General features: G+C 35.0%; 1 protein-coding gene and 1 long non-coding RNA gene across 2 annotated transcripts; both read left to right on the forward strand.

Annotated features, from left to right (window-relative positions):
* The first annotated feature begins 7,443 nt into the window (after positions 1–7,443).
* Positions 7,444–9,049, forward strand: LOC130722147 (uncharacterized). The gene is made up of 3 exons (XR_009013793.1): positions 7,444–7,592; positions 7,704–7,795; positions 8,626–9,049. It is a non-coding gene; the product is annotated as an uncharacterized LOC130722147 (long non-coding RNA).
* Positions 9,050–11,156: 2,107 nt separating this feature from the next.
* LOC130724944 (two-component response regulator ARR11-like) lies at positions 11,157–14,917 on the forward strand. The gene is made up of 5 exons (XM_057576210.1): positions 11,157–11,286; positions 12,634–12,786; positions 12,892–13,257; positions 13,423–13,499; positions 13,806–14,917. Exons 1-5 carry the CDS (start codon positions 11,157–11,159, stop codon positions 14,505–14,507), a joined length of 1,428 nt encoding a protein of 475 aa, XP_057432193.1. The 3' UTR covers positions 14,508–14,917.
* The last annotated feature ends 2,549 nt before the right edge of the window (positions 14,918–17,466 follow it).

Genomic DNA, 17,466 nt, shown 5'->3' on the forward strand with positions numbered 1-17,466 from the left:
TCAAAGAACAAGCAAGGACAAAGAACAAAGGCAGACAATGTAGACAAAGGAAGTCATATCCGCAAATCGTCTGAGCATCAACAAAGAAGAAATCGGTCAAAGCTTCAAGCTGGCAAACAGAAAAAGCAGAAGAAGAATCAAAGGTCAAGCAAAGGAAAATGTCATCCTCCAGATCGTCTAAAAAGAAGAAAAAGAAGGATGTTTAGAGCTGCAATGTAGGAACACGACTAGAAAAGGAAAGCTATATCTCCTAGATCGTCTAACTGAAGAAGGCAAGCAAGATAAAGAAGAGGAAGAGGTCAAGATACACGAAGTGTCAAATCATCTAGATCATCTTGAAATGGAAAAGCTAAAGCTTCAAGAACAAATCTGCAAGAGCAATCAAAGCTTAAGAAGAAACTATGCAAGTTAAATCAAAGCTTCAAAACTCATCTACAGAAGAAGATCAAAGACCTTCAAGGAAAAACTATGCAAGAACGAGTCAAGGCTTTGGATCGTATGAGAAGACTGCATGCATCGTCTACAGCTCAACATCTATCTCAAGACTGATTAAAGAAAGTAGTGTCCAGAGAAAAGAGCGCCATATTCAAATGGAAATATCTCTGACACTCTTGAGGAGAAAGTCAAGTGATAGAAAATCACGTGATACTCTATAAAGCACGTTAACCAAGGAAACTAGAGCAACATGTCTACATCAAAGTTTCCTCTTTCTCTCTCATCAAAGGAATGAAGAAATGGAGAAAAGCGTATTGTATACGCCTACTCTCATCTATTCAATTCAAGAAATCTAGATAATCCATTTGTGAAGAAGACTGAAGAATTTGGTTAGAGATGAAAGCATCATATACCGAATGACCAACAGATGAAAGGAATGAAGCATGCGCCAAACTGATAAATCTTCTAAAGGAAGATTGGTTGAAGAAAGAGCATCGTCTAAGGAAAATAAGGTAAGCAGAACTTCAGACACAATCAACGTCCATCATCATATGAAGACTGCTGCATCAGAAAGGAAGACATGAGTTAGTGTGCTATAATGTCTGAGCCAAATCAGAATCAGACTCATCGTCTGAAGAATTGAAGAATGATCATCTGAAGCAGAATGAAGACAAAAGAAGAAGATAATCGTCTGAGAACTCAAAGTCTCACTCCAGCAAGCTACAAAGTCAAATCAAGTAAAACTTTCCCTTGAAGATAAAGCCAAGAAAGCTTTGTGCAGAAGATCATAAAGAATAAGCTCAGAGTTGAAAATCTCCTGAATGCTTTATGATTCATGAACTTAATTGATCTACTATCCCTCGCAGAAGAAGAGATTTTAGAGTAGAAGAAAACGATCTTGAGAAAGATTGTTTTGGGAGAAGTCCTGTCCAATACTTGTAAAGGAAGAGTCCTTCAAATACTTAGTGGGAGTAGTCCCGAATAATTCTTGTTGGGAGGAGTACTGTCTAATACTCAATGCTTGAAGAGGAAGTGAAATAATACTTGGAGGAGTCTTGGATAATACTCATTGGGAGAACCCCTATCGAATACTTGGAGGAGTCCTGGATAATACTCAATGCCTGAAGAGGCAGTGAAATAATACTTGGAGGAGTCCTGGACAATACTCAATGCCTCAAGAGACAATGAAACAATACTTGGAAGAGTTCTGTCTAATACTCATTGAGAGAAGTTCTGGCTAATACTTGTAAGGGGAAGTCCTTGATACTTGCATAGTGAAATCCCGATGCAGCCGTAGACTGGATGTAGCCCTATCGTTCTGGGGGTGAACCTGTTAAGTTCAAACTCATCATATCGTTTTAAAATATAATTTTGATGAATAACAATTTTTTATCTAGAAGCACTTTAATGAAAAACCAAGCTTCTCATTTAATTTGAATTCCAGGGTATATTCATTTGAACAAAATACTTCAACGTCAAATCATTTCAAAAGGAAAAAGATTCAGAATTCACAAGACCGTCTGGCACGATTACAACACAAGTCAAGGCACATTCGCTCCAGACCGTCCAATGCCAGCTCATCATTCAGAAAGGTTGGAGACAAAATTCTAGGCGCCAAAGACTTAGTCAGAACGCAACCATTCGTTAAGGATTACAACACAAGTCAAGGCACATTCGCTCCAGACCGTCCAATGCCAGCTCATCATTCAGAAAGGTTGAAGACAAAATTCTAGGCGCCAAAGACTTAGTCAGAACGCAACCTTTCCTTAAAGTGCACTGACCAACGAAGGAAAAAGACAACGCGTCAACATCAGACTTCCATTTTGTCTAATTTCTGAAGAGTAGCTCAAGTCTATTGCCACCTACTAGCTAACAAACATCACTTTTTCAGCTAAAGGATAGACTTGAACAGTAGCATGCATTTAATGCATCTACCAACCGAAGCCATTTGAATCAACAGACAGATTTCATCTCTCAACGGCTAGAACAATGGTTGGATGTGTTTCTCAACGACTACAACCCTAGCAAGCGAGTATATAAGGCAAAGCTGAAGATTGAAGAATAGATAGAATCAACACTGAAAGAACAAGAGCTAAAATCATTAAATACAACATTCTTCGAAGCATTCAAAGCTTCAAAAGCACAAGGCAGAAAAATTCTTAAGTGTCAAACTTACCCACCATTTCTGCAAAGTGAAAGAGAGAGCCAACAACCTTAAAGAGTTGAATCTCTTCATTTATTTCTCTCTTAGATTTAGAAATCTTGAGTGATCCAAAGTCAAATCTGTACCAAAGCACTTAGAGTTCTAGTGCCATAAATTCTCTACCATTACTCTTTTAAGAAGAGAAACCTTGTAGAGTTAAATGATCTTGAAAAGATTGTAGGAGAAGTCTTGTATAATACTTGTAGGAGGAGTCATGTAGAATACTTGGAGAAGTCCATGAGAATACTTGTGGGAGAAGTTCTTGAGAATACTTGTATCGGAGAATTCCTTGAAACTTGCTAGTGGAAATCTTGGTGGTGGCCAAGTACTGGACGTAGCCCAATCGTTTAGGATGAACCAGTATAAATATGTGTGTGCTGATCGTCTGCTAAACTTTGTTTATTACTCCGCTGCACTAAACCGTTTACGAAAAGCTTTTAAGAACTAATATTCTTTTCGAAAACCAATTTTTTAAAAGTGATTTAAAAGTACACAATTCAAACCCCCATTTCTTGTGTTATTTACTTGCATCTCAGAACCAGTATAAATTTGTTGGTGTGCATCGTCTACTTGCCTGTTCTTTCATTCAGCTGCACCAAGCGATATCGACCAAGACAATATATCATTCTATCGTTTGGAAATCCAAGTTTTGGATAGCACAATTCAAACCCCCTTCTTGTGCTACTTTGATTTCAACCTCAAGGTCCTCTAGGGTTCAGGTTGCAACAAAACTTTGAGGCATGGTGGTGCCTTGGATTTCACGTTTTGGAACGGTGGCTGCCGCGCTAAAGGGAACAAAAGTTTTGTGGTGGTCATTTGTGGTGAGAAACATGGTTTGGAGATGGATGAGGCGTGGGCTCGACAGGCATAATGGATGATTTCTTAAAATCTAATTCAGTAAAATTATTTTCATAAATTATGATATATTATAGTGTATATGCATTAAATTTATTTAAATTTTAACTAATTAATTAGTAATTATTAGTGACAAATTTGTTTCCGTCACTTTTTCTCTATATTAAATGAGGTGGAGTGTAGATTTTAGATAAGAATGAGGTGGAATGTCATTCTTGCAAACCTTAAGGGGAGTGAGTGTATTTTACTCATTTATTTAAGTAAATACAAGGAGTGGAGATTTAAAAAGAATAAATTTTAATGTCATAACAAAATTTCGAAAGGAATTATTTTTATTATATAAATATTTCGGTCGGGCCAAAATGTCCAATAGCATCTCAGCTGCCCCAAAAGGTCTTACAAACTTGAGGAGTTAGTAAAGAGCATGTTGGATAAGCTCAAGTAGCCTCACAACTATACAGTACTAGTCTACTAGAGGCTCCAAAATAGAAACCAAGGTTGCACCAACAAAAGCGCCAAAAGAAGCCACCGCAGGCCGCACACAACCAACCTCACTAAAAAAACCCATCCGAGAGGCGCCCCTGCACCCAGTGACGGACCCAGGTGTTGAGTGGGTGGGGCATTTGACCCCACGTCCTTGAGCAAAATTCTTCCTAATACCCCTATATTTTAATATAAAATATTCAATTGCCCCCACAAAAAACTAAATGCCCCCATAGCTACACTATTTTACTTCCAATGCCACTAAAAGTTAAATCACTTCAACTTTTTTCTTTGACTTCTTTGTACTTCTTGCATTTGACCCCACGTCCTTGAACAAAGTTTTCTCTCACTTCTTTGTACTTCTTTACCTTTTCAACAAGTCAAATATCCAAAAGATAATAGATTAGAACACATTTATAGACATTTGCTCTGATAGTGAATTTTCAGAATTGGGTGGAATTAGTGATCTTGCTACAAAGCTTGTGGAGACCAAAAAACATATTGTATATCCATTAGTGTATTCGTTTTTTAAGTTGGCTTTGATACTTCCAGTGGCAACTGCAACAGTTAAAAGAGCTTAGAGCTTTCTCTGCAATGAATATTATGAAGAATCGGATGCGAAATCGCATGGGGGATGAGTGGTTGAATGATTGCTTAGTAACTTATATAGAGAGAGAAATATTTGATAGTGTTGAGAATGAAAGTATTGTGCAATGTTTTTAAAATATGAAAACTCGTAGAGAATAATTATGATGTGTATTGAGAAGTTTAATAGTAATATGTTATGTTTTTAATGTTGTAAATTTTTATGTGTATTTTGCCCCCACGACCTATTAATCCTGGATCCGTCACTGCCTGCACCTACCTCTAGAAGTTGAGGCAAAAACTAAACTGGAAAGTGAACCCTCATTAAGAACCAAAATCCACCTCCTTGGTTGGATAGAATCCTCTGGCTTCTTGAGCGTCAATTGGGGGGAAAACCTTCGCTTGTCCGACCTCGACGCACCTTCGGAAACCTGGCCATCGTTTCTTAGTTTTTCTTCCTCTCCCTTTTGTCAAAGTTATTTCTCTTTTTCCTTATTTTCACGTTGCCGCTGTTCTTCCAATTTCTCATTTTGTTTCTTTTTTTTCCTCCAATCACGTTATCTCCCTTCAATAAGTAAAAAAAACCTAATATAGTATTGCTTAGCCTTTGTGCCCCTTTCTCTTTCTTACTGATCAATAACTTGATTCAACACTGCCTGTCACGTGTAGGCGCTTCATTAGATCAAGCTTTTAGTATGAAATCCACTGCTTTGCAAATCACGATCTTATTTTTTTTTACATCGGAAAGATAAATTGCATCCGCCAGGAATTGATCCCTAGACCTCCCCTACCCAACTCATATGTTCCCCAACTCCTACCACTTGAGCTATCCTACGGGGACAAATCACGGTCTTATTTGAAATTACATATAAAATTACAATCATAATAATTTATTCAATTTTTATAAATTAATTTTAAAGATATTTTAATTTAACATGTATTTAAAAAATAAGATATAAATTAATTTTGAAAGATTTATATGAAAGGGGTAAAATGGTAAATATGTAAATATCACTCTCAGTATTCCTTTCATTTCATTCTCATCTTTTTCTATCAATACAAAGACTTTTAAAATCACCTCATTTTCCATTCATATTGATTGCTCTTAAATTCCTTTCTCTCATTTTCACCTGTACATCAAAACATACCATTAATGTGAAAAATAAAAAAATTTGATACTCCCTCCGTTCCTATTCCTATTTATAAAAACCAAATGAAAGGTATATCTTGGTCATTTTTATAATAGCAATTCAAATTTCAAGATGTGATTAATTATTTTTTTCAACAATACTCTCATTTAATATAGGCTTCTCTCTTTTTTCACTATGCAACTCATTAATGATAAAAAAAAAATAAGTTGGGGTAATTTTGTAAAATTGAGATAAATTTGAACAAATTTAATACTACAACGGTACAACCACTTTCTTAAGGGGTGTGAAATGTTAGTTTGGTTTTTATAAATAATAAAGGAGGGAGTAATTAGTTTTCAAAGTCAATACGGATAGAAGCGGGAAAGCACGTTACCCAAAAGATCAAACATCCCATCAAAGTTCCTTAATCCTTACAGTTCAGAGTTCAGACTGACACAGGATGGGTCCTCCTCTAAACCTAAGAATTCCACCAAAAACCGCCCACGGTCTAAGAGTTGAGCTCAGATCTGCGGAGAAGAGCTGCATTTAGTTCTTCCAAAGGTTATTTTAATTCTGTTCTGTTTTATATATAGCAATTCTTGTTTGAACTTCAAATTTGAATATGGTAATATGGTTACTTTAATTTTTTAAAAATGCTTATTTGCTTGGTAACAAATGTGCTATAGATATATGTCGAAATTCATGTAATTGTTGTTACTTGTGATCTTCTGAAAGGTCCATCACAACATGTTTAATGATCTTCATTTTTAAGGATATCTGGTAGACAAAATGTGCAATCTGAGCACCATTTGCGTAGCATTATTAGTAATCTGTGACTTACTAACTTGAGAAACGGGCAAAGAAAGTCATGTTTGTAGTTGAGTTCAAAGTTTAAAGTTCAAACTCACCACCAATAACAGGTGCCTCCCTTCTAACTTCTCATTTTGTTCTATAATTTGTCATGTCTTGATGTGGTTAATTGATTTACTATCTCTTATGCAATGCAGAATCGGTGAATGAGCTGTTTTTTAGTTCATTAGTGTTAGAAATGTATGATTTGAGGTCTGAATCACAAAGATTTTAGAGCATTCATGTTCCTTGTTGGGTTTCTCCATAATTTATACCCTCCCCGTCTAACATACACAGATATCTTCCCTGGAAGTTCAATAATCACCAATACTAATTCAACCCCAAGCAGTTAATATTTACTTCTTTTTATTGTTTTTTATTTTTGTTATGAACAATCATTAATTTTCATTGTCCTAAAAGTTTGTTCTTTCTATGATGTAGCAACTGCTGCCAAAGTAAATCTCTTCAACAAAGTTGGCTTTCCTACAGCTATTCTCAAGAGAGTATGAGAGCTCTCTCATACACTAGCTATTGGACTTCCATATCGTGAGACTTGGAGGAATGGAGCAGTCTACTGATGCTTAGAAGGAGACTCATAATATAACCCTGTCAATGGAAGATACTTTATTTGGGGGGCAGGTGTCAAACCTTCAGGTATTCATCTTGTAACATGTTCATGTGTGCAGCTATTTATTTAGAAGCTGATTTTTGCCTCTTTTGAATCATTATGTATGTGCTGGTGTGGTGTGATTGGTCTTTTGTGTGGCGCTAATTGTAAATATCTTTCTTTCTATCAAATCTGTCTTCTGTCAATCTAAAATTGTGACTGCATATTGATTTTCAACTTGGTGAGTAATTGCTACCCAAAAACAAAAATAATTTATTCTTGTTCATTATAGGTTGCTAAACTCATGGCCGTCATGGCCAAGAAAAGTGATATTTCATATTATGAAATAGTGGACATGATTTCAGAGACTACTGCACCTCTATCTCCCATGGAGGTACTTCTAGCAAAGATACCTTCTCAACGACCTTATGTTTCATTACCCATGGTACTTCCTTATATATTTTACATTCGAAGAAATTCCTTTGTGTTAAATGTCAATAGTCTTCTTGAATTTTTATGAGACTACTCCATTAGATTTTTTTTTTATACTGTGTAGTATTTGACACCACCTAGAGTCTTTCCTATGACTTCCTGGAGTAGGGAATTATGTATCATCTACACGTAGATAAAGGTCACCAGAGCTTCATGGTAATTATGCTTGCCTATTTAATTTTACTTCACGTTTTCTTGTAATATTTGAACCTGCACCTCAGGCTTTAACTGCTTTAACATCTATATCCATGTTATCAATTGTGATTGTAGCTAGGAAAGAGACTATTTTATGCATAGAAATTTCAGTTGTGTGATAAGAAGAGATAGAGTCTTATGTAGCTGTCCCTCCCTGTGGTCTAACTGATCTTTTGTTAACAGTATTTTTGGTTAATAAATTGGACAAGGATGGAATTAGTCTTTGGGTTTTGAAACCAGAAGTTGGTTTCTTCTAAACTTGCTACTCTTCTTCCCTTTACAATATAAACATCAAAATGCAAATCAGTTATATCTTTCACCTTCTATAGCAGAACAATTGGTCTTCCAAAGGAGCAATTGGTAATGTATCTTCCAATTGCTTCCAATTGCTTCTATAACATCCATCATCTAGTATAAAATATAACTTGATTATTTGATGCTTATTTCCATTATAGAATGAAAAAGGAGTTTTCTGTTAACTTGAAGCTAACCAGAAACAAGGTTATTCATTTGATTTTTTAGATTGCTTGTAGTTTCTCATCTTGTTTTGTTTTCTGTCGAAGAAATGGAATGCATGGCGAGTCTTTTCTTTGAACAATATCAGATATTAATTTCAGCATGATCCTTATCTTCATAGTTGTGCTCTTAAGGTGTCTTCAGAGTTGCTCTTAATTAAGATGTGTGCATGATTCAGTTCTTAGAATCCATTTTCTTGCCACATGTAGAAGTTAATGAACCTATAAACATGCTGCATTTTAATGATAATATTTAACATGGGGTTGTTGCTGCAGTTTGTGATGGCTTAAAGGCATGGGAGACATTGAAAAGCAGAGTACATGACTAGTGAGGCTCAAGTATGTTTTGGTTCCTCTGCCCTCAAACTTTCACTGAAATAATATACTCAAATATGATTGTTTGATATGTCATTTTCTCTAATTTCAGTGTGCTAAGTGTGAGATAGCAATTAACTTTATAACTGTGTTGGTTTCACTTTCTGAAGTTCTATTGAGACTTTTATTGTTAGGCTTAAGTAACTAGGGTATTTTGTAAAGTGCATATATGAAACTATTCTTCTGCCAACTTGTACCTGTTCTACAAGTCCAACAATGTTTCTCAGATATTGAAACTGCCAAGTACAAATATGAACATTTAGTTGTTGTGTTTATATACCTTCAAAGGCAGTTTCAAAGGCTAAGAAATGAGTACTATGCTGGTATTGTGGTGAAACGGTTAGAAATTGATTTTGTGGGGTGACAAACTGTTAGATTTTGTGTGTAACTTTGGGGTTTTTCAGAACCGCAGGACGCAGGTAATCAAACTGCGGACGTTGAAATCCCCCGCTAAATATAAAAACAAAATGCCGCTAAACAACAAAATTTTTTGTAGAGAAGGTTGGGTGGGAGGAGAAAGATAAAGAGGAAGAGGAAGAAATCGAAAGAGGAGCAGAAGAACCAAAAGCGATTGAAGAAATTTTTGAAGCATAAAAGTGACATGAAAAGTTTATCTGGACTGGCTATGTGAGCACCAAAAGTAATAAAAGTTTTCTAGGGTCCTATTTAGATTTAACCATACATGTCAGGGACTTGGAACATATTTAACCCTAAATTTAACAAAAGACACTTAATAACATGAATGACAATGTTAAAGAAAAAGAAAAGAGAAGTGAATTTTAAATTTGACTAATTGGACCCTAGAGGTGTATGTCCCCCCCCCACTATAAAAGATGTGGATAATAAGCCAACTATTAAAATCATGGTAATTGTAGGCAATATGAAGGAGTCCTTTGAAAATGTCCCAGCTTCATATAAATTTTCATCTTGCTTTTGGTAGAACTTCATGATTGATCTCATTATTTCCACTGTTATGATAGAAGGGAAATATTTAGCTAGAAAAGCGGTCTCGAATTAGGTGAAAGTAGTTATTGATTCCTCCTGTACGGATCGAAGCCATAATTTATCCTTATCTTTCAATAAAAAGGGGAGTAGGCGTAGTTTAAGCGCATTTTCGGTCACCTCATCAAGCTAGACTGTCTGAAAAATCACATGGAAGGTGTCTAAATACAGATTGGGGTTTTCTAAAGGTAAACTCCCAAACTGATTTAGTTGGATCATAGACATGACATATGTCTTCAGCTTGAAATTGTTGGCTACAATAGTAGGTCAAGCTATACTGCTCTGAGAACCCCTTGCAGCACATAGTCTCTTAAGCTGAAGTTATTTGCTCCTTGTTCATCTCCTGAGCCTCTTTTCTCTTAGCCTTATGCGAATGGTGCTATCCGATGCTGGATAAAAGATACTATCGACGCTAAGACTCCTCCTCATAAAATTCATGGTTAGACGACTCGGTTATAAAAAAACAAAAATAAAAAGAAATTTGTAACCTAATTAAAGAGTGAAATTACTAATAGGTGCAGTCCCTGGCAACAGCGCCAAAAACTTGATGAGTCCCAAGTGCACGACATTCATCGTTGTAACAAAATATTGATCACACGAGGACTGACTAACTACTAGTTCTTTCACGTTATTAACTATTTAAGCGAATTGAGTAATTGTTTGGCTTTGAAACGCAAATTGCTATTAAAAGCAACAAATGAAAACTATATTACATAACAAAAACAATGAACTACATGGGGTAATGTTTGTTCAGACTAAAAAAAATTAAATTCGAGAACTAATAAATAACCCTAATTTAAACTGATAAGTATTGTAATTACTATTTTAATTTTTTTCTTAAACCCATTATTTTAGTTCCTTTTTTTTGAACAGTTTAGTTCCTTATTTTTAAAATAGTATAATCTTAATTCTTGTCTTAATTTGAGATGAATGAAATATATTAAATTTTTATTTTATGTCAAAATTTTGTACATAAAGATAATTTGCCCCAAATAAACTTGACTCGTAGTTTAAATTTAACATTTAAAGAAAAAGTTAATTTCTTGATTAATTTACAAAATATATTTTTTATTTATTTGATCACTTTCTATTTTTAATATCTATTAATATGATTTAGTTCTTTTAATTTTAATATTTACTTTCAAAAAAAAATTAATATTTAAGGAAAACAAAAAATAGAGCACAAAATCAGATCGCGTAAGGCACACGCTCCAAAATAGAGCCGTTAGCCATCTGGCGCCATGACGCGCGTTCTCTCTCTCTCTCTCTCTCTCTCTCTCTATTTCCTTCCTTAAACCCATAATAAACCAAACCCTTATTTTTTTATTTCACAACTGAAGCATTGAGTGAGTGATATCAAGAAAACCAAACCCTTGTTTTGATTTCTCAACTGAAGCACTGAGTGATCCTGTCTCTCACAAACATCAAACATGGAAAATGGTCGTTTCCCTTGTCCTCTTCAACATGATTTTCCTGCTGGTCTGCGAGTCCTCCTTGTCGATCATGATCCAACATGTTTGCAGATTCTTGAAAGGAAGCTCAAGAAGTGCGACTATGAAGGTTGGTTTTTCTTTCCTTTCTTTTTTGTTTGTTTGTTTGTTTCAGTTCTTCTTCAGTGTTCTTGTGTGCCAAGTTACCATGACTATTTTTTGTTTGTCTGCCATCTACAATCATGTGTTCCGATGTTTTGGTTGGCATATGGTTAGGGTTTTAGTTTCTGATGCACATGCTTTGCCATTAGGGGTGGGTGTTTGGTAGCAATAATGCCTTGGATGATGAACATGCCATTGTTCTTGTCTGCCAAGTTCTTTTCTTTTTTACTATTTCTATGCCACCTACATCATGTGTTCCCATGTTTTGGTTGGGGTAAAGAATGCGGGGCACTGCGGGCATTTTAGGGTTTCAGTTTCCAAGACTGTCTTTTTTATGAGCATGTAAAAATTGATGAAATTGGGGTTCTGTGTTTGGTATTTTTCATGAGTAGTTCTTCCTTTCTATTTCCACACACTGCCACTATTCTTGTGTGCCAAGTTACCAGTATTAATTTGATCTTCAAAATTGATATAAAGTTTTCATTTTTAATGTTTCTCTTCATCTACCATCATGCGTTCGCATGTTTTGGTTGGCATATGGTTAGGGTTTCAGTTTCTGATGCACATGCTTTGCCATTAGTCAGTTTCCCAGACTGTCTTTTTTTATGAGCATGTAAAAATTGATGAAATTGAAGTAGTTAAACAAAGTTAATTACATGTATTTTGGCGGAATTTTTCTTTTTTATATATTTTTGGGTTTCTTTTATCTTTTTCCCTGGCAAATTAGTCTTGTAATTTATAAAAACACGGACAAGGATTAATGTGAGAGGATACTTGGTGCACTAGCAGTGGCATCTCAGATTAGTTCTTACAAAACTATACTGAGTAACTGAATACAGGAAACTGCACATCATTTGTTGGTTTTACCTAGACATCTAGATTCAGCAACCAAGCCTTTTCTTGTTAAGCGTGTGTCCCTGGTAGATTGTAAAAACTTACTGTCACAACTGAAGGGCAGAGAATTTAGTGCTTATAAGACACACATTAAACCACCACTTGAAAGATATTCCAATTAGTGATACCATGACTGCTATGATAATGGACAGTTTTAGAAGAATCTAAGTGTTGATCTGAATTGCACTGATAGATGTAAGAGGTTATGTTAGGTTGGACTACGGAAAAAAATTGAGATGAACAAATTTACACTATCTGTAATAATAAAGAAGAAATGCTTTAGGTTCTGTCAACATCTTAATTGGCTTCCAATCCCTTAGGAAATTTTGGAAAGCAAGCGTATCTTATGTCTTCCTTGTAAGTTCTGTTATCATGGCTTATTTGTTACTCATTCTGACTCTCTTTCTTTAACTTGCTTCAGTGACTGCTTGTTGTTTAGCAAGACATGCTCTGAACTTGCTTCGTGAAAGGAAGGATGGATACGATATAGTGATCAGTGATGAAAACATATCTGACATGGATTGGTTGAAACTCCTTGAGCATGTTAGACTCGAGATGGATCTTCCTTTCATTAGTAAGTTTTCTCGCAATAATATATTTCAAGTTATCATTGTAATCTTTTTAACATTGATTCAAATTCAATGCTCTGACATGTCATTCCCTTCAAAATGTTGTTTAGTGATGTCTAAGGATGGAGAAACAAGCAAAGTGATGAAAAGCGTCCAACTTGGAGCGTGTGCTTATCTCCACAAGCCTGTACGAATCAAAGAACTAAAAATTATATGGCAACATGTATTAAGAAAAAGGATAGATGAGGCTAGAGAATTTGAAAGTTTTGAGAGCATTCACTTGATGAAAAATGGATCAGAACAGTCTGATTATGGAGACCTGATTGCTGGAGAAGGTATGACCTCAACCAAGAAAAGAAAAGTTGCAGATAACAGAGAATTTTCCGATCCATCTACCACAAAGAAAGCTAGATTCGTTTGGTCTGACGATCTTCATTACAAGTTTGCTAAAGCGGTGAATCAGATTGGACTAGATAGTAAGTTTATTATCTCTAAATTGGTATTTGGATTCATCATTATGTTCTATAAATCTTGGTCCTATGCCTAACCTAAATTTCCTCAATGTATAAGTGTGACTGCATAGTGACCATCACATGTTTGTTACATAAATCTTTTTCTAACAAATAATTTTTCTTTTGCAGAAGCTGGTCCCAAGAAAATACTAGATTTGATGAATGTTCCATGGCTGACTAGAGAGAAGATTGCTAGCCACTTGCAGGTAGGTGATGCATAATATTTTTCATTCTGATTTTTAACAAAAACGAATGATGTTAATAATTCTTATTACATGTGTGATTCTAACTCATGTATATGCACAGATCTTCACATTAATACAATAGGGTGTAAGTAGTTAACTTCCCAACCAATGGTCCTGTACAAATGTCTCTAGGAAATATTACAATTTAGATGCAAATCTACTTGTAAATTCATTAAAACAAAACCATAGGAATGGAAAGAATATAGATAGGTTTGATTAGTTGAAGTTTGAAACTCAGATTTCTTATGGAAAACTTTTGTTGTGCAGAAATACCGGCTTTACTTGAGTAGGCTTCAGAAAGACGGCGGACAAAAATCTTCCTCAAAAGGTAACCTTACATCGTTTGATTGTGCCATCCCAACACAGTACTCTTGGACTGAAGTTCCAGGAATGCAACTCAGAGAAGAACAGAAGTCAATTGTTCAGTTAGAGGATAGCTTCAACCAGTTGCCGCCATTACTTGGAAAGCAGCACCATATCCAAGTTGATCAATCACAATCAATTGCTTCAATTAGTTCCACTCCCGCAATAACTGAGGCAGGGATTCCTGCTTGTATAGAAACAAAATCTTTGTTTTCTGATTACCAGAGCAGTCACACCAGTTCTGTGAGTTCCGAAGTGAGTGCACTTGACACCTTTCCGATTCAACCTGGAAGCCTTATGATGAGTGATCAACCTTTACAACCAACACCCGCTGCAAATTTAGGCTTGAAAACACAGGGATCTAATCTCAGTTCCATTTCTGATTTAGAGTTTTACCAAAGAAACCTACTTTTGGGAGGTGATACTCCTGCTTCTTTGGATGAGGACTTATATTCTTACTGGATACAAGGTGGATGCTATAATATGAACTTCGGTCTGCAGAGTACAGCTATGACTGAGTTTTATGATCCAGGGTTTATTACAGAAGTTCTGCCCCTCTTATATGATTCAACTGATTATTCAGGTATAGATCAAATCTATTCATAGCATGATCTCTCTGCTCTTTGCTTCAACTTGAACAAAAATGAAAATTCATGCTAGAGTGGGAAATGTAATGTTACTTCTAGCTAGTTATATCTAGCAGTGAAGAATTTCGATTGCAAGTGTTGGGAATTCTTTTTCCAATCATCAAGGATTTGGACATTGCAGCTTTGTATAGAAGTGGGGAATCAAGAATCGATTAATTGTTTGACTATGAATTGGATGTTTTGCATGTGGAAGGAATATTCTTAAGTTTTGAATTGTTTTTTTTTTTCTTTCTAAATTTAGGTAGTTACTGTGATGATTTCAAGTATGTATTCATTATGGTTACTAATGCACGTTTCATCATGCTATCATGTTTAATGATTGATTAGGAGTGTCTAATTAAAGTCACAGTAGCCAATTAACCTTTTGCATGCTTTTTGTAATCAACTAGAAACATCCCAACTTTTGGATTTTTACTTCCCTATAATTAACTAATTATCCACTAAATAGTTGGGTAATTAAGAGAGACTAATTGAAATCACTCATGACAAGTTAATGGACCAATCAAAACTGAAAGTTTTAATAGACCAGACTTTGTGACACACTTAATTTGCCTTTTCTGAACTTTCAGTGCTACTGCTAAGCTATATGATTTATGTACTGCTTTTATGCATTTTAATGAGCAAATTGATTTAGTGAGTGCTAGTAGACTAAAGCATGAGGTTAATAGATTAACCATATCAGGATGCAAGGAAGGCAGGTTTTAGTTCACAAGCTCCAAGAGCTAGTAAAATAGAAATTGTAACCAAAGGAAAAAAAATAATATCTCATTTTAGTCTACGAAAACTAAGGTTTAGTCGACAAGATGAGCTAATTTGTCTCTAAGTTATAAAGGCAAGGCAGAGTTTTCAACTAGCTTCATACCATGTTGCTAATGCTTTGTGTATGAGAGCATCTTAATTTATTGAATGAAAAACTGTAGTGACTCTTGCATTTTGGATTAATGAACTCAGGTACTAAAAATTAAACTGAATATGACAACCATGCAATGTTGGTTCATTTCTGAACTCAAGATATCCTTGTCACGTTTAATTCACAGGAATTCGGATGTGCTTTTGGAGTTTTAACTTACCTAAATAGAGAGTGGATTTGGAGTTATAGAGTTCTGTTTTTTCAAATCTATGAATTGATGAACATATATGTTAGGAATAGACCAGTTATTAATAAGGTCTATGTGAGGCGTTGTAAGAGAGTCGTAGGGGATCCGGCTAGCTGTATACTTGAAATTAATTCTGTTTCTTGCTGTTCAGAGTTAGTTAGGCTATAAATAGGAGCTGTAAAGAGAGTGAGTTAGTTTTGGATTTAGTTAGTTGAGGAGTACCCTGAGTTACTCGAATTACTCAACCTATTCTCTAGGTCTCTCTCACATTGAGAGGATTTGGGGATTTAGGGTTCTTGAATAAAATCGGCAGTTCTCAGTTAATTCAGTACTAGTGTCTATCAATGTACTGAATTGATTAATACTTGAATGATTGACTACCAGTTATTTTCTGGTTTTGGGTGAGATTGGATTGTATATGGTATGGACATGTTTTCTAGGAAATTTTAAAGTAATGTGTGATACTGCAGATGCTTAAAAGTTTTGTTTTGATTATGAATTAGCTTGAATAATTTGAATGAGCTATATGCTTTATCAAGTTCCAATTTGGAACTAATTTTCACATGCTATTGCTGTCTCCTTTGTTTATAACTTCAGTTATACATGATCGTTTTGGGTGCCGTTTTATATTTTCACATAACCCTAAGACATGTATCTTTCAGTTCCAAAACAATTGAATTTTATATCCTTGTCATTTAATACAGTTTTTGGTTTGAAGTTAATATAAATTCTGCATTTCACATGCTGTCATGTCTTGGGAAATCTATATCCAATTAATCGTAACTTGAGTTATAAATTCTTTGGAGATTAAACCAATTTTAGTACAAGAATTATTCATAATAGATATGCACTGGGAAGTTTCACAATTTTATCTTATATACATCAATTTTAGAGCGCGTTGAAACTTATTCTGTTTAATGATCGAATCTGATTTAGTCTACTTTTAATGCATATAACTTCAGATAGAAAAATAATTTGAGTCAAGAACGGATTTTGAAAGGTAACAGGTATTATTTTATGTGTGTCAAATTTCAGAAATTTTGGTCACATAGGCTGTTTATAGTACACCAAACACCAGATCAGTTCAAATCTGTCATATGCACTAAGTCAGTTCACTTTGTTAGATCATATATTGTGTTATAGGCTTATTGCATAAGTTCCGCCCCACTTATATGATTCAAGTGATTATTCAGTTATAGACCAAGGTCTATTCATAGCATGGTCTCTCTGCGCTTCTCTTCAACTTGAACAAAAATCAAAATTCATGTAAGAGTAGGCAATGTAATGTTACTTGTAGCTAATTATATCTAGCAGTGAAGAATTTTGACTTCAAGTGATGGGAATTCTTTTTCCAATCATCTAGGATTTGGACATTGCAGCTTGTATAGAAGTGGGGAATCGCAAATATTAAGCTTGCTTCCTTCTTACTATATTTTATTCCAGTACTTGCTTTTTAAAATATGCACTATCTATTCATAGCATGGTCTCTCTGCTCTTTTCTTCAACTTGAACAAAAATCAAAATTCATGTAAGAGTGGGCAATGTAATGTTACTTGTAGCTAATTATATCTAGCAGTGAAGAATTTCGACTTCAAGTGTTGGGAATTCTTTTTCCAATCATCAAGGATTTGGACAATGCAGCTTGTATAGAAGTGGGGAATCACAAATATTAAGCTTAATTAGTAATAAGCTTGCTTCCTTCTTACTATATTTTATTCCAGTACTTTCTTTATAAAATATGCACTGTAAATTTGGGTTAACCAAAGTTAAAAAGCACTCGATCTTTCTCAAATGACAACTGTTATTGGTTATGCCTGTGGA

The sequence above is a fragment of the Lotus japonicus genome, chromosome 6, assembly GCF_012489685.1.
Source record: "Lotus japonicus ecotype B-129 chromosome 6, LjGifu_v1.2".
Classification (NCBI taxonomy): domain Eukaryota; kingdom Viridiplantae; phylum Streptophyta; class Magnoliopsida; order Fabales; family Fabaceae; genus Lotus; species Lotus japonicus.

Excerpts from the sequence above, each read along its gene's own strand:
- LOC130724944 (XM_057576210.1), top strand. The coding sequence starts at position 11,157 with ATGGAAAATGGTCGTTTCCCTTGTCCTCTTCAACATGATTTTCCTGCT. Across the intron at positions 12,787-12,891 it reads GATGGATCTTCCTTTCATTA|TGATGTCTAAGGATGGAGAA; the intron begins GTAAGTTTTCTC and ends AATGTTGTTTAG. Across the intron at positions 13,258-13,422 it reads GAATCAGATTGGACTAGATA|AAGCTGGTCCCAAGAAAATA; the intron begins GTAAGTTTATTA and ends TTTCTTTTGCAG.